This window comes from Mixophyes fleayi, chromosome 1, assembly GCF_038048845.1.
Source record: "Mixophyes fleayi isolate aMixFle1 chromosome 1, aMixFle1.hap1, whole genome shotgun sequence".
In the NCBI taxonomy this organism is placed as follows: domain Eukaryota; kingdom Metazoa; phylum Chordata; class Amphibia; order Anura; family Limnodynastidae; genus Mixophyes; species Mixophyes fleayi.
This window is the reverse complement of record NC_134402.1, coordinates 65,124,744-65,139,552: the sequence shown is the minus strand read 5'-3', so window position 1 is coordinate 65,139,552 and position 14,809 is coordinate 65,124,744. Positions and strand designations below refer to the sequence as shown.

The window sequence follows — 14,809 nt, the reverse complement described above, 5'->3', positions numbered from 1 at the left end:
AAGCTGATACACTACATGGGCTGCACTAGAGGCCCTCTAAACTTTAAAAGGGCTGTACATTACCCCTAATATCAGTAATAAGTTAAAACAATAAATTTAATCAACAAAATAGACCCCTATCTGTAATAATATATCAGCAGGCATTTCAAACAGGTGTTATAAGCTATAGAGCAAATCTGACAAAGCAGGAAGGAGCTGGGAGTCACAAGTAAAGGCTTGGAGGGCTGTCTGTTGCCCATCACTCTGCTAAGCGGTAGCAAATGGCAGTTACCTCTAACTTGTGTATCTACAATAGTAAATATTGTGAAAAGAGGTGCTGCCCTTTCAGAGCTAGTATACCTTGTGAATTATGCCAACACAAACTTTAGTAAGTTTACTTTTAATGAAAAAAGTAATAAGCATAAACTTTGGACTTCATGTTTGTGATTTTTTTTTTTTTTTTTTAATATAACATACAAGTCACACTTTAAACAAACTCATATTTATTTATCTACAAGCTATATCTGCCATTAAAACATGAGCAACTCCATGTTTCTACCAAAGCTAATGTAGTTCATTGTAGCTTGTCATACTGGCCAATGAAAACATGTCTGCTTTTGGGCAAAATGGAGTTAATTATTCCAGAACACCCACTTGTCTTTTCTTTTATACTAAAAACATTACACAAGCATGTAGGCCACCAACATCACTTACACTAAAGGTTATATTGTAATGATTTCAGCTGTATTAGACAGCAGTACACAGGAGCAGTCAGCACGACATGTCAGTTTTAAGAAAGGGTGCAGAAAAGATTCTCTTTTGACAAATATATTCTATATAACAGATTGTATCCAAATAGGGGAAATTTAGAAATCACTAACAAGCAACTAAATAAGAGGTTTAGGGACTCACTTATTTCAAAGAATGGAGAGAATACTAATATGTAATAAAAGCTGTCAAGACACCAAAGTCATGAAAGAGTGGAGAGTTAGAGGACAACACTAGTGAATCCCTGCCCCCTCACAATGGGACACAGTATTGACACTAGTGAGACCCCCTTCTCCCTGACACACAGTAAGGGCACTAGTGAGAGACCCCTTCTGCCTGGCACACAGTGAGGACGCCCCTTCTGCCTGGCACACAGTGAGGACGTCCCTTCTGCCTGGCACACAGTGAGGACGCCCCTTCTGCCTGGCACACAGCGCGGACACTAGTGGGAGACCCCTTCTGCCTGGCACACAGCGAGGACACTAGTGGGAGACCCCTTCTGCCTGGCACACAGCGAGGACACTAGTGGGAGACCCCTTCTGCCTGGCACACAGCGAGGACACTAGTGGGAGACCCCTTCTGCCTGGCACACAGCGAGGACACTAGTGGGAGACCCCTTCTGCCTGGCACACAGCGAGGACACTAGTGGGAGACCCCTTCTGCCTGGCACACAGCGAGGACACTAGTGGGAGACCCCTTCTGCCTGGCACACAGCGAGGACACTAGTGGGAGACCCCTTCTGCCTGGCACACAGCGAGGACACTAGTGGGAGACCCCTTCTGCCTGGCACACAGCGAGGACACTAGTGGGAGACCCCTTCTGCCTGGCACACAGTGAGGACACTAGTGGGAGACCCCTTCTGCCTGGCACACAGTGAGGACACTAGTGGGAGACCCCTTCTGCCTGGCACACAGTGAGGACACTAGTGGGAGACCCCTTCTGCCTGGCACACAGTGAGGACACTAGTGGGAGACCCCTTCTGCCTGGCACACAGTGAGGACACTAGTGGGAGACCCCTTCTGCCTGGCACACAGTGAGGACACTAGTGGGAGACCCCTTCTGCCTGGCACACAGTGAGGACACGAGTGGGAGACCCCTTCTCCCTGGCACACAGTGAGGACACGAGTGGGAGACCCCTTCTGCCTGGCACACAGTGAGGACACGAGTGGGAGACCCCTTCTGCCTGGCACACAGCGAGGACACTAGTGGGAGACCCCTTCTGCCTGGCACACAGTTAGGACACTAGTAGGAGACCCCTTTGCCTGGCACACAGTGAGGACACTAGTGGGAGACCCCTTCTGCCTGGCACACAGTGAGGACACGAGTGGGAGACCCCTTCTGCCTGGCACACAGTGAGGACACTAGTGGGAGACCCCTTCTGCCTGGCACACAGTGAGGACACTAGTGGGAGACCCCTTCTGCCTGGCACACAGTGAGGACACTAGTGGGAGACCCCTTCTGCCTGGCACACAGTGAGGACACTAGTGGGAGACCCCTTCTCCCTGGCACACAGTGAGGACACTAGTGGGAGACCCCTTCTCCCTGGCACACAGTGAGAACACTAACGAGAGACCCTCCCCCTCTGCACTTCTAAAAGAAAGAAAGATATTTAGGCCCAGTGAAGCCGGCATGGGGCGAGCATAGATATACTGTCTGGTCATCTAGTACTAACATACACGGAAGTTGCCCAGTGCAGGGTATGTCATGAGGACAGCAGGCTCAGACACACAACACACGCCTCATACCCCCATACAGCCATTCTTCCTCCTCATCCCCGCCTCCTCCATCCGCGGTCACCGTCGTGGGAGCGGTTGTGGTCGGGGCTGCGGGGGAGTTGGTTGGGGAAGGAGCAGCTGCAGCATTGGTGCCGCTTATCTCCGTTGTAACAACCATCCTCTCCAGCAGCTCTCCGCCGGCGGACATCTTTCCCGGAGAAGGAGGGAAAGAATTGTTATCGCGAGAAGTCGCCAACCCCTTAGCAGCAGTTAGCCGGATCTACCTGCATGCAATAGGAAGCCGCTAGTAACATCACGTGACAACGCTTCGAGTGTGATGGTGGCCATATTAGCTGAGGGCAGGACTTGCCTTTCTCTTAACTTTATTGCTTTCAACAGTGGTAAGAGCGGACAGTCTCTCCAGCTGTGGTAAAGGTGACCTGCCAGTCACAGTCTTATTACCTAAACTTTTAATCGATAAATAAGAAATATGTTAGCAAAAGTCTATATTTTTTTTATCACTTTCACATATTTAAAATTTATTAAACTACCCCATACCAGGAGTTCTAAAACATTATTTTGTTTGTTCTTAGTTCATATTTAAGTTACCACCAAATGTTAAAGAAGTTCTATTTTTTAAAAAATTTTAGAAATAAATTTAATTTTTTAAAATTAAAAATCACTTTGGGAAAGGGCGCTTTTAATAACCATTTTGAATGGGAGTGGTGGGGAATGTGTGTATTTTGCCCAATTAAAATGTATTGTTTGTTAAGCAGAATAACAGGGATGACAAAGTTGGTCATCCAATCATTACACAGACTACCCCCCCCCCCCCCCCCCTTCCCTCCACCTTACACAGCTCAGGGGGATCTGGAAGAGCACCAGTGTCTTGCAGCCTAATACTGATAAACCTGTAGGAGGGGAGATGCCATTTGTTGTAAGCATGCAAAGGGTCAAGAACACACAAGAACAAGAACACACAAGTCGAGAAACCCTGTTTGGACTCAGTTCCAGAAACGAAATGGGTCTCACTGTGCATACTCAGAAGAGCAATGCGATAGCTTACAGAGGGGAGTGGATACATATTCCCGGGTTTCCCCAAATAATGTTTCTATGGGGTTCATCAATTTGTTATTATGTCTCTGACTATAGCTGTAGCGTACCTACACTGGTAGGAGGGTCCTGGCAGAGCTTGTAGTTTCACAACCGTTGGAGTGAGAGAGGTTGTGGATCTAGTGTAATTTGAAGCAGAAATCCCACATAAAAGATTTTTTTAAAAAATCTTTAAATAGCAAGTTAAGCTCATTTTAAGCATGCAGTGTCCGCTCTGAAGGTAACAAAATATGGCTGCCAGTTACATGGACACAGGCGCACAAGCATGTCATGAGAAGGCAAAGGGAGGAAGGACAAACTGGCTTTTTACCTTGGCTAGTAATTAACTGATTTTAGACAATACATTATCCAACACTATGTATATTATCCGTGACATCCATGCTGGTGGAATACGTTGTTACTGTAAATGTCATGACTTCTGATCTGGTGCTATTAGCTGTCATTCAACGTGACGTAACGGGAAGCGACAGTGTTAGTGATGACGTGTAATATGAGCGACCCTCCTGGTGTGAGACGTCTTCAGCCGGCAGCTGTCAACATGGCGAGCGGGCTGGCGGCGTTCAGTGTGAAGGTCTGGGAGCCGGTGCTGGCCAAGTCCCGGCGGGCGGTGGTCTTCATGGACGATCCGTGTGCGGAGATCCTGCACTGGTGCGGCGGCACCGAGCTGCTCCTGGCGGCCGGAGCGCTGAACATCAAGGAGTTCTCCAGCTTCGAGTCCGGAGCCCCCGGCCAGCCTAAGGCTGTGTTCGTGGTGAGCAGCCCGCTGCGGGGCCGGGCGCTGGACGTCATCCGGGATGTGGTCAGCCAGAGCTCCTTCCAGTACTGCGTGGTGGTGACCGCGGTGAGTCCCGGGGAGCCAGAGGGCAGGGCCGCCCATGAGCAGCTGGAGGAGAAGCTGTGTGAGTGGATGGGGAACATGGGCTACACCGCTGAGGTGTTGTGGGCCCCTCTTCTGCTGGCCCCTGTCAGCCCTCATCTCCTCCTGGCTCCAGCCTTCCATTCTCTCTTCCCTCTCCTGCCAGCCCTAGACCTGCAGGCCCTGAACCGCAGCCGGCCAGACAAGAAGAGGTTCCCAGGCCTGGGAGATGTGGACTTACCTTCACTCCCCCAGGAGCTACAGACTCACATCAAGAGCCTGGTGTCTGGACTCAACCACCTCATGGATGGTATTGGGGTGCGGGAGGAGTGTTTCTCTGTGGGTCATCTCAGCAGGATCATTGCTGGAGAACTAGCCAACTATCCCCAGGCGAAGAACCGCAGGAAGACCGCACAGAACAAGGCATCACTGGTCTTCATAGACAGGAACCTGGATGTTACGGGTATGAGGATCACCTTCAGACATTATTTACTTTGGTTACTGCAAATTTAGATGTAAGCAGTGTAGGTGAGTGCCAGACACCTGTCCTCTGGTATCTGGTTCTAAGTAGAAAAATATGGTGACAACTCACTGACTTCGTAATGAATCGAATGGGAAATTTGTGTCTGCGTTATGTAAGATTTCTGCCAGATAACATCAAGAACCCTACTACTATTGGATGTGATTGCTCTAGCCCTTTTCCAAACCAGTACATTTCAAGACAGATGTACATTATTTAACTCCTTTGAAGATAGATAGAGATATATATATATATATATATATATATATATATATATATATATATATATATCTATCTATCATAGGTGCCCTATCAAGATAGCAAACTATCACAAGCTTCTGCGAAATGCGTTTGGACTTTATTGCATCAAGTAACAAATCCATCATTATGTTATCAACACACATGTATCCATAGAAATTCAAAGACCTAAGTTGCAATGGTTAGGGTACAAGCTAAGCTATTTTTGTTATAATACAGCCTTGGATGTGCTGCTGCCTGATTTAACTTTTATTGTATGAGACTCTACCTTTGACACATGATCAGTCACGATATTAAAACCACTTGCCCAATATTGTGTAGGTCCCTCTTGTACCGCCAAAACAGCTCTGACCCATCGAGGGTTTGACACCACAAGACCTTTGAAGGTGTCCTTTAGTATTTGGCACCAAGTCGTTAGCAGCAGATCCTTTAAGTCCTATAAGTTGCTTGGTGGGGCCTCCATGGTTTTTACTTGGATCAAAATGTGGGGAATTTGGAGGTCGTTCAACACCTTGAACTCTCATGTTCCTAAAACCATTCTCTCCTGCTGAAAGAGGCCACTGCCAACAGGGAATACCGTTGCCATGAAGGGGTGTATTTGCAACAATGTTTAGGTAGGTGGTTCGTGTCAAAGTAACATCCTCATGAATGTCAGGACTCAGTTTCCCAGCAGAACATTGCGCAGAGCATTAAACTGCCTCCACCGACTTGCCTTTTTCCCATAGTGCATCCTGGTCTCATCTCTTCCCCAGGTAAATGACGAACATTGCTGTCCACATGATGTAAAAGAAAACATGATTCATCAGACAACGCAACCTTCTTCCATTGTTTCATGGTCCAGTTCTTGTGCTCACGTGCGATTTTTGGCGGTGGACAGGGGTCAGCATGGGCACTCTGACCGGTCTGTGGCTACGCAGCCCCATACGCACCAAGCTTTGATGCCCTGTGTTCTGGCGCTTTTCTATCATTGCCTGTATTAACTCTTTCGTCTTTCAGCAATTTGTGCTACAGTAGCTCTTCTGTGGGATTGAACCGGACAGGCTAGCCTTTGCTCCCAATGTGCATCAATGAGCCTTGGGTGCCCATGACCCTGTCACTGGTTGTCCTTCCTTGGAACACTTTTGGTTGGTACTTACCACTGCATACCCAGAACACCCCAAAGACCTGCTGTTTTGGAGATCCTCTGACCCAGTTGTCTAGCCATCACAATTTGGCCCTTGTCAAAGTCGCTTAGATACTAAGACTTGCTCATTTTTTCTGCTTTCAACACATCGAGTTCAAGAACTGACTTGCCACCCCTTGACAGGTGCCATTGTAATGAGACAGTCAGTGTTATTCACTTCACTTGGCAGTGGTTTTAATATTGTGGCTGATCGGTGTATAATGGAGAAAGTAGATTTTTGGAACACAAACTAATGACATTTGTAAAAAAGAGCAGATCAGAACTGATGGTTGCAATAAGCATCAAGCAAAATGTAGCAAATGCAGTACATTTTACCTAAATATCTAATTATAATAATGCCTTACATATTTGATCAACTTCATTTTTTTTGTATTCTGGTCCAATAAAAAGTAATAGAAAAATAATTACAAGTAAAGCAAACTGTAGATAGTAAATATGTAATTTACCAGTCCAATTGATCAATGTCAACATAGCAAATCTCAGGCTTAGGAAATGACTCCCTTTTAATTTGTTATGGTAGTATAAAATACCATTGGATAGTAATGGATTAAAAGGCATTATTTGCTCCTGTTGCTAAAATTTCGGCTTGTACTGTGGCACTTGCTATATAAATCTATAATATAATTTGTATTGTTACTTACAGTAACTAAATATGTAAAAAAATAAATAGTTCTGTAGATTAGTTTGTGTATTACAAACAAAATGTTGTGGCCGTCTTTGCAACATTTACATCTCATAGGTGTGCAATGACTTCTCTGTGAGGAAGTAATTTGTATATTTATATGAAACTTTAAGAGTTTTGATTTTTTAAAATTTATATCTGTATATTTTGTGTAATAAATGTATTAATATCTTATCCTTGTGGGGTTATTTGTCTTTTTATTGATCTATGGGTTATATGAATCGGAGCTGGACAAATTTTTCCGAAACTTAAGAGCCTTGGTCAAAAATGTTGTAACATTACACTCTCTGTAAGTCACACAAATAGTTTTTGGGATATATTGATGATGCATGTAAGGTAGCAACATCCATAGTAAAGATTAGGCAATAATGGCCACAAATAGGAAAACCTATTGACCTACAATGCCAGCTGTTCACTGTCAGACTTACGACCCATGGGCATTGTTGTATAGTTTCTCCCCCTATATATTCTGTTTCTGATTGCAGCTAGCATGTGTCCGGAAGGGCTCTATAGATATACCTTGCTTGTCAGGTTTTCGACATGCCAGCTCTGGGCAGTAACTTCACCCAGTGCTATCATCCCCGGGAAGCTGGCGATATGCATACCATTTGTTTTGAGCCGTTACTCTTGCCCATTTTCCAATGTGTGGAAAGGGGGTATGCTGTAGTTGCCAGGGCAGAGAACTAGTTTGTCCTGTTAAGCTGAATACAATTTCATTTTTCACTATATAATGGTTGAATCAACCGTTAAGGGTTTGTCGTCCTCATGGAACCATGCAATTTAGCTATAGGTATAAGAAAAGGGGGAGGGGCCTAGAACTGTCGCACTAGTGATCTAGAGCATGTCCCGTATTAGCGCTTTCAAGTAGAATTTTTGATGTGCGGGGTGCTACCAATCCCTTGAGAAACAGTATTGAATTAAATAAAGAAGGGCTGAATAGGTGCACAAATGCTCTTATTTTTGTTATGGAGTAACGAACACCTAAAACATAACTTTTATTACTGACATATCAGCGAAATATAAAATAAAAGATAAAAAAACTTAAAACATGATGTGCTTTTAAAATTCACTGGATACTCTAATCAGTACTTATCTTATTCGTATATTCTATTTAGATCCTTAGTATTTCTCAATTTGGTATAAACTTGCTCAATAAGTCAATTCTCACACCACGTCTGGTCTGAATAATATAAATAATATAACCCCAGAGGTTTGAACAGAGGTCACCTAATCATTTATCACAGGATTACTCCCATTTACTGCTGACTGACTTGATAAAACCTAATCTGGCTAAATATCAATTGATCATATGAGACTCGGTCATCTAGCAAGATATCCCCATTGATTGCTATAAAGTGTCTTGCTAGCTACCCAACATTGGCTCCATCTATCTTTGAATCTAATAGGAGCAATGGTAAGGATCTAATAAAGTTTTAGTTAGAAGTAAGTAGAAGCATCCAGCAAACGTCGATGCGCGTTTCGCTGTGTGTGCTTAATAGTTGAACCATGTCAGTAACTTTACAACCTTAGATATGGATTAGTTTAGTTTCTTTAAACTCAGAAATTAACATTAGTTGTTTATCATTGTATCCCTCACCTGGACGTTACAAGGGCAGGAGCTTTCTTTTTAAAGTGGAACTAAACCAGGACTGTGCTATCCTGCAGTTTATATAATACTGCCCACTTTGCAAGACATCATAATGACAGCTCCCAGTCTGCAAAATCGGAAGTTGTTGAACTGAACTGTAAGTTCCGAAATTTTAAATGTATCTGTTTCATATGAATGAATTATTTTATCCAGGTAGTTTTAAAATACGTGTTAGTATAGTGGTGTCAGACAGTCCCTGTGAAGGATCGCACTTTCCCATCTAGAAAAGCACTAGTGTTTATAGCGCTCAGATTGTTCCATGTTGACACATTGAAGTGAAAGCGAATAAGTGTTCCCCAATCAGGTTGGAGAGATTTAGTTCTGAGGATGCTGCGTGCAGTATTGTCTGAGCATAACCACTCCCATGTAGGCAGTCCCCATTTACTTCATTGTAGCAGCAGGGAGGGTTGGAGCACTTTTGTAGCTAGAAAAATGCTGGAGTACAGCGCGCCCATCTGACACCACAATAAAGTGACACAACCTCGAAACATTTTAAATTTTGTTATTTGATCAGATATAGCTTCTAAATGAAGTTCTAATTGTGTATTATACTGCTATTTCAGTTCTCAAATATATACCTATATGGACAGTGGGCAATACTGTACTATATGTACCAACATCAAAGACACAGTTATGTTGACAAAAATGCTTTGCTCTATATTTCTTTATTTAACATCCTGATCAGTGAGCACTGTAAAAAGGCCTGCCCGTACATTACTGTAGGCTGGACTGTTTATTGATTCATTCAATTGATATGAGTCTGGTTCTGATTTTTCGCAGAAATATGTCAGTGCCCTTCTAACACCACCTCAATGGTTTTCTTAATAAACTGATCCATTCTGATATTCAATAAAAAGCAAAGCTATATGTTTCTCCTTACTCTGTAAGTTAAGTTTTATTTATCTGGTTATAACCCCAAAGAAGCTAGCCACACCTCCCTAGTGTTTTATTGTGAGAATAACAGTCACACACAGTTACATTGTCGTCATCAACATTTATATATAGTGTCACGAGCCGCGGCGGTACTCGCAGCCGCCTCTGGCTCTCCCTGGGGTCCCGGCCGTCATTTCCCCTTCCTGCCCGGCCGTCGCCAAGGCAAAGGCCGGACGTCTCTTCTGTAGTGCTGCATCCCGGCAGTGCTGGAAGCTGGGCGCATGTGCGAAATAGTCAGCCTGTGGGCTGAATTAGCAGGCATTAGCCTGCAGGTGTGCATGCCAGGGCCAAGCCCTGATTGGTTACTTGTATAGCAGGCAATTAGCCTGCAAGTGTGCATGCCAGGGCCAAGCCCTGATTGGTTACTTGTATAGCAGGCAATTAGCCTGCAAGTGTGCATATCCAGGGGCAAGCCCTGATTGGTCCATCTGTGTACTTAAGGCAGGGAGGTCTGCGGCCTCCCTGCCGGTTATAGCTTCTGTTACCAGTCTGCTGACCTGCTCTGCTCCTAGCTCCTGTCCTTTGGATATTCTGTTGGATTGCCCATGTATGACCCCTTGCCTGGATTTGGACCCTGCCCTGTGTTTCTTGTGACCCCGACCTCTGGCGTGTTAACCGACCTTCCTGTTTGCTCATGACCCTTGACCTCAGCCTGTTTATTGGATTTGCTTTCTGCTGCCGGCCCTTGACCCTTGCCTGGACTTCACTTCGCTTACCTGGGTTCTCCCCAGCCGGTACACACTTTACGACCCTCTGCTAGTCTGCGGCCAAGTCTGTCCCCACCACTAGGGGCTCCAGTGAACACCTGAGTGGCAGAGCAGACTCCGGGTTGTGCTGTACCGGCTGGAGGGGTTCCTAACATATAGCGACAGAAAGTTCCATAGTGCTTCACAATTGGGAACAAACTAATAAAACAATACTGGGTAATACAGACAGGTAGAGAGGTAAGTAGGCCCTGCCTGCATATTCACAATCTATGGGACAATTAGAGTTTGATACATGAGGTTTAGTGCTACATATTGCTTATTAGTCCAGCCAGATTGCAAAGATAAATGTGCCTAGTGGGTTATATGATCCTGTCACACAGCAATGTTGGTCAAAAGGTTGTAGTATTGTGTGAACTGTGTAGAGGGTTGTAATAGGGTAACCTAGTGAGGTTAATAGGGTGGTTGAGGAATTTATAAGCTTGCCTGAAGAGATGGGAGTCCAGAAGCTTGGAAGACCAGAGGAAAATCTTGTTGTCCTAGGGAGGGAAAATGTACTGTAACTGGGAATGGGAGCATGTAATGAGTGTGGATAAGGGATACAGAGCTTATGCAGAATGGAGATGTCCAGTTAGGAGATATTTTGAGACAAGTGAGGAGATGTATGTTGGTGCACTATTTATGGCCTTGTATATTATTATATTGTGTAAGGTGGGACAACCATTGTAGAGGCTGACCGAGTGGCTCAGCAGAGGAAGAATGATTTGCATGGAAAATCAATCCAACAACTGCGTGCAAAATAGATTGTAGTGGTGAGTCTTTGCAGTGTCTTGTGTGAAATATGTACATATTCTGGAAATGTTTTTTAGATCACCTAGGGGTGAGATTTATGGTTATGTTGTCAACAGAAATAGAAATGTTAGCTAGGTAACTTCTGTTGGCTGGTGGGAATATTATAAACTTTCTGAAAGACTTTGAGGGTTTGAGTTGGTGAGAGGACATCCAAGATGAATTGACAGAAAGACAGTCCGTAATGTGGACAACACAGATGGTGAGAGATCAGGAGAGGATAGATAAATTTGGGTATCATCAACATTGAGATGATGATACTGAAATCCAAAGGAGTTTATTAGCTTTCCAAGAGAAGTTTTATAGATAGAGAACAGCAGAGGACCTAGGACTGAGCCTTGTGGTACTCCAACTGATAAAGCGGAGCAGAGTGTTTAGATAGGTAGGGTGAGATCCAGGATAGGACGGTGTTTTGAAGACCTAGGGATTGTAGTGTTTGTGTAAGAAAAGTGGTCAAGAGTGTCAAATGCAGCAGAGAGATCCAGGAGAATTAGAAGAGAGTAATGGCCTTTAGATGTAGCAGTAATTAAATCATTGACAGCCTTCATCAATGCAGTCTCTGTGAAGTGTTGAGAACGAAAGCCTGACTGAAGAGGATCCAGTAGGGTTGTGTGAGGAAAGAAAGTGTGTGAAACAAGTGTAGGCCATTCTTGAGAGAAGCTTGGAGGGGCATGAAAGCCAAGATATGGGACGGTATTCTGAGAGAGTGTTTGGGTTAGAGCTTTGTTTTTGCAGACTAGGAGTAATCACTGTGCTTGAATAATGACTGAAAGATACCAGTAGAGAGAGAGTGATTACAGGTTTTAGTTAGAGGTGGGATGAGCCCAGAGGATACAGCAGAAGGTTTGTCCCCACTGTGCTGATAGTGGCTGGACGCCTAGGAAAATATAAAAAGGTGAATGGTGGTAGCATTTGATGGGTGTGAATACTGCCATCCTATTGTTGCTGCCATTCACCTCATCATGGGCAAACAACCCTCCCATTCATATTTGCTGAAGACCACCTAGTAATCATTATCATAGCTGTTTGACATGTAGCCCTTGGGATGTCATATGGGTATTGTGGGAGAAAGACGGTGCAGGGCAAAGTAAAATTCAAGCAGTAACAATTATATAGATACTTGCGAAAGCCCTGCCAGTCTATTCAAAATGTCTTGGGTCCGAAGCCAGATTCTTAGGTCATTCTCTTATCCTGATTGGTCAGTGCTCTCAACAAATTAAAATCACAAATAAGACACCTCTATCTTTCAATATCACAAAGTTTCTGAATTTTCCTGCCACCTACAGCGAAGGAGTTAATCATTAGATAGGCTAATGTTGGAGGTAAGTATGTCTTAAATGTCCATTCTGATTGGCTACATGGGTTGTAGTTGTTTAATAATAACAAAAATAATTAATAATACATATATCGCCAAGTCACACTGAGCGTATGTGTAAGGCTCTTGTAGGAACACATGGAAAACAGCAAACCGATTCAAAATCATAAGCCAGAGACTAGAAATATTTGTTTGCATTTTATTTTAGTAGTAATAATTAAAGGTTACTACCCTATGTTTCGGGCATAAAACCTTTTAAAACTATTTTTTCCCTCTCCATCATGGTGTGAGACCTCTATCTGGTTTGCTTTTTACACCTGCCTAAACAACCAATCCAATAAAGAGAGGAACATTCTTATATCAGTCTCTCTCTCTCTTTGTTTTTTTTTCTTTTTAAAGTGTTATTTAGCCCTTAGTTTTCCTAAAATCTATGTTTATAATCAGCATCCTGACAATGCCTGATTACTTAACCGTTTTTGTGAAAAAAAATTTCCTTTTTTCACTTCTGTGCTTTAAACTGTCCATTATTTAAGTGAGCTGGGTTTGTTTAAACCAAAGTCAAGTTCTCAGTTTTTTTTTTTTTTTTTTTTTTAAATCAATATTATTTTAAGAAAATAGATTAAGAGGATTGTACCACACAATAGCATAATAAGAATTTCTCAGCTTGCATACCCTAATTAGGCACTCTAGGGCAAACAACCAGTAAGAAATGTTTTGAATTTCATGTAGCATTGAATTGGAGGCCAATAAATTTAAAAGTTATCTAACTTCTAATACGTAGAAACCAGAGTTAAATTGTAACACCAGTCAATTTGCTATGCGTTTATTGTAGACAAGTACTTTAAAAAAATAACTCCCTGCAAAACATAAGATTTAGTTTTGGGTGAAATTTATTATGTTTAGAATAGACCGAAACTCCAGATATGTTAAATATTTAGCATTTTACATTAAATATAGCGTTACTTTTTGCTTAATGTGTTTGTTTTTTTAGCACATTGCGCTATGTAAGTGTAAACAAGAACAAAACAAAAATAATAAAATAATATATTTATACCACCTAAATTTGAGATACGTTAAAAGTTGTCCTCTCCAACGTAGTGTCTTGTACCCATTACTAAATTAAGTTTTTAAGTTTTCCCTTGCTTTGTTAGGACTTATTTGTTCCTACAATCAATACTACTTATTTTCTTCAAATTTCAAAGACAATATCACTTTTTTGGGGGACAAAAAGTGATATTTTACTAGTTACTGCACTTTTTTTTTTAATATTTATTTAGATCGGTAAGTATTTCTTTTCCTGCACAAATTCTGTTCACACACTGCAATAAATTGCATTCTACACGAAGTGTTAAACACAATGTAGAGGAGAGTAATAGTGGAATTGGAGGAATAGAGGAATGCTAGTGTGAAAGTCTAATTGTATGCATTGTTCATTTCCCCAATTATATGGCAAATGCTGTCTTTATTGTGGAATAGCTGTTTACTCTACTGGTCATTTATGTTTTCACCAATTTCGTTTTCAATTGAATTAACCTTGGCTTAAATAAATGATGTTGAAATGACACCTTGAAATCTAATTTACTTTGCTTGGGTTATAAAGTTGGAGTGTTGCCTTCTCCTTTCAGTGTAGTATGTCTAAGATATAGTATAAGGAGTTTATAGGCGTTTCATTTCTCATATTGATCTACTGAATTCCTTCTTATTGTTTTAGGAGCTGTTGGTCATCATGGAGACAGCCTTGTAGAGAAGTTCCTGTCCATTCTTCCCTGTATTCCTGGTCACACAACTGATGTGATGATTAACATGGATATGCTCACAGATTTACGAATTGATGGTGAAAATGAGGGGATTATAGCACCTGGATGCTTGTCACAATCACAGTAAGTAAAGAAAATAATTGTCTAACACTGTATCACACGATTAAAGAAGTGTGTGTCTTGTGCAGGATTGTTGCTTTGTTTTGCTTTTGTTTATATTCGAACCAGTAGTCTAGGCTGGGTCGTATGCATACCGCCACTTCTCCTACTGCTTAGATTGTAAAACTATCAAATTCTACTCACCTTAATTTTCCATTCCGCCACTTCTAAATTTCCACTTCAACCACTGATTCAAACAGAATTCTAACACAACTTGATAAGCCGTGTTCCAATTATCTTGGATTTCCATGGAGAAATATAATTGTATTTGAAGACTGTGGTTCTCAGTACCCAAGAGAACATCTATTCAATAACTGTCATGTCAAGAGTGCAATTATGGCAGATCAGTTTAGTGAAATACTTTAAATTA

The 14,809-nt window shown here is 42.5% G+C and overlaps 2 protein-coding genes across 4 annotated transcripts in view; one reads left to right on the top strand and one right to left on the bottom strand.

Moving 5' to 3' along the window:
• FIP1L1 (factor interacting with PAPOLA and CPSF1) overlaps positions 1-2,700 on the bottom strand; it is a 50,427-nt gene extending 47,727 nt beyond the window's left edge. Inside the window, exon 1 of one of the 3 annotated variants that reach the window (XM_075195649.1) lies at positions 2,493-2,700. In XM_075195649.1, coding sequence (XP_075051750.1) covers positions 2,493-2,670 — 178 coding nt within the window. In that variant the 5' untranslated portion in view covers positions 2,671-2,700. The remainder of the gene's footprint in view (positions 1-2,492) is intronic. The other 2 variants (XM_075195630.1, XM_075195638.1) reach the window with 2 other exon arrangements.
• A 1,338-nt stretch (positions 2,701-4,038) lies between these two features.
• Positions 4,039-14,809, top strand: part of SCFD2 (sec1 family domain containing 2) — a 408,506-nt gene continuing 397,735 nt past the window's right edge. The window contains exons 1-2 of the mRNA XM_075195616.1: positions 4,039-4,894; positions 14,235-14,403. Of these exons, the coding sequence (XP_075051717.1) occupies positions 4,054-4,894; positions 14,235-14,403 (1,010 nt within the window). The 5' untranslated portion in view covers positions 4,039-4,053. The remainder of the gene's footprint in view (positions 4,895-14,234; positions 14,404-14,809) is intronic.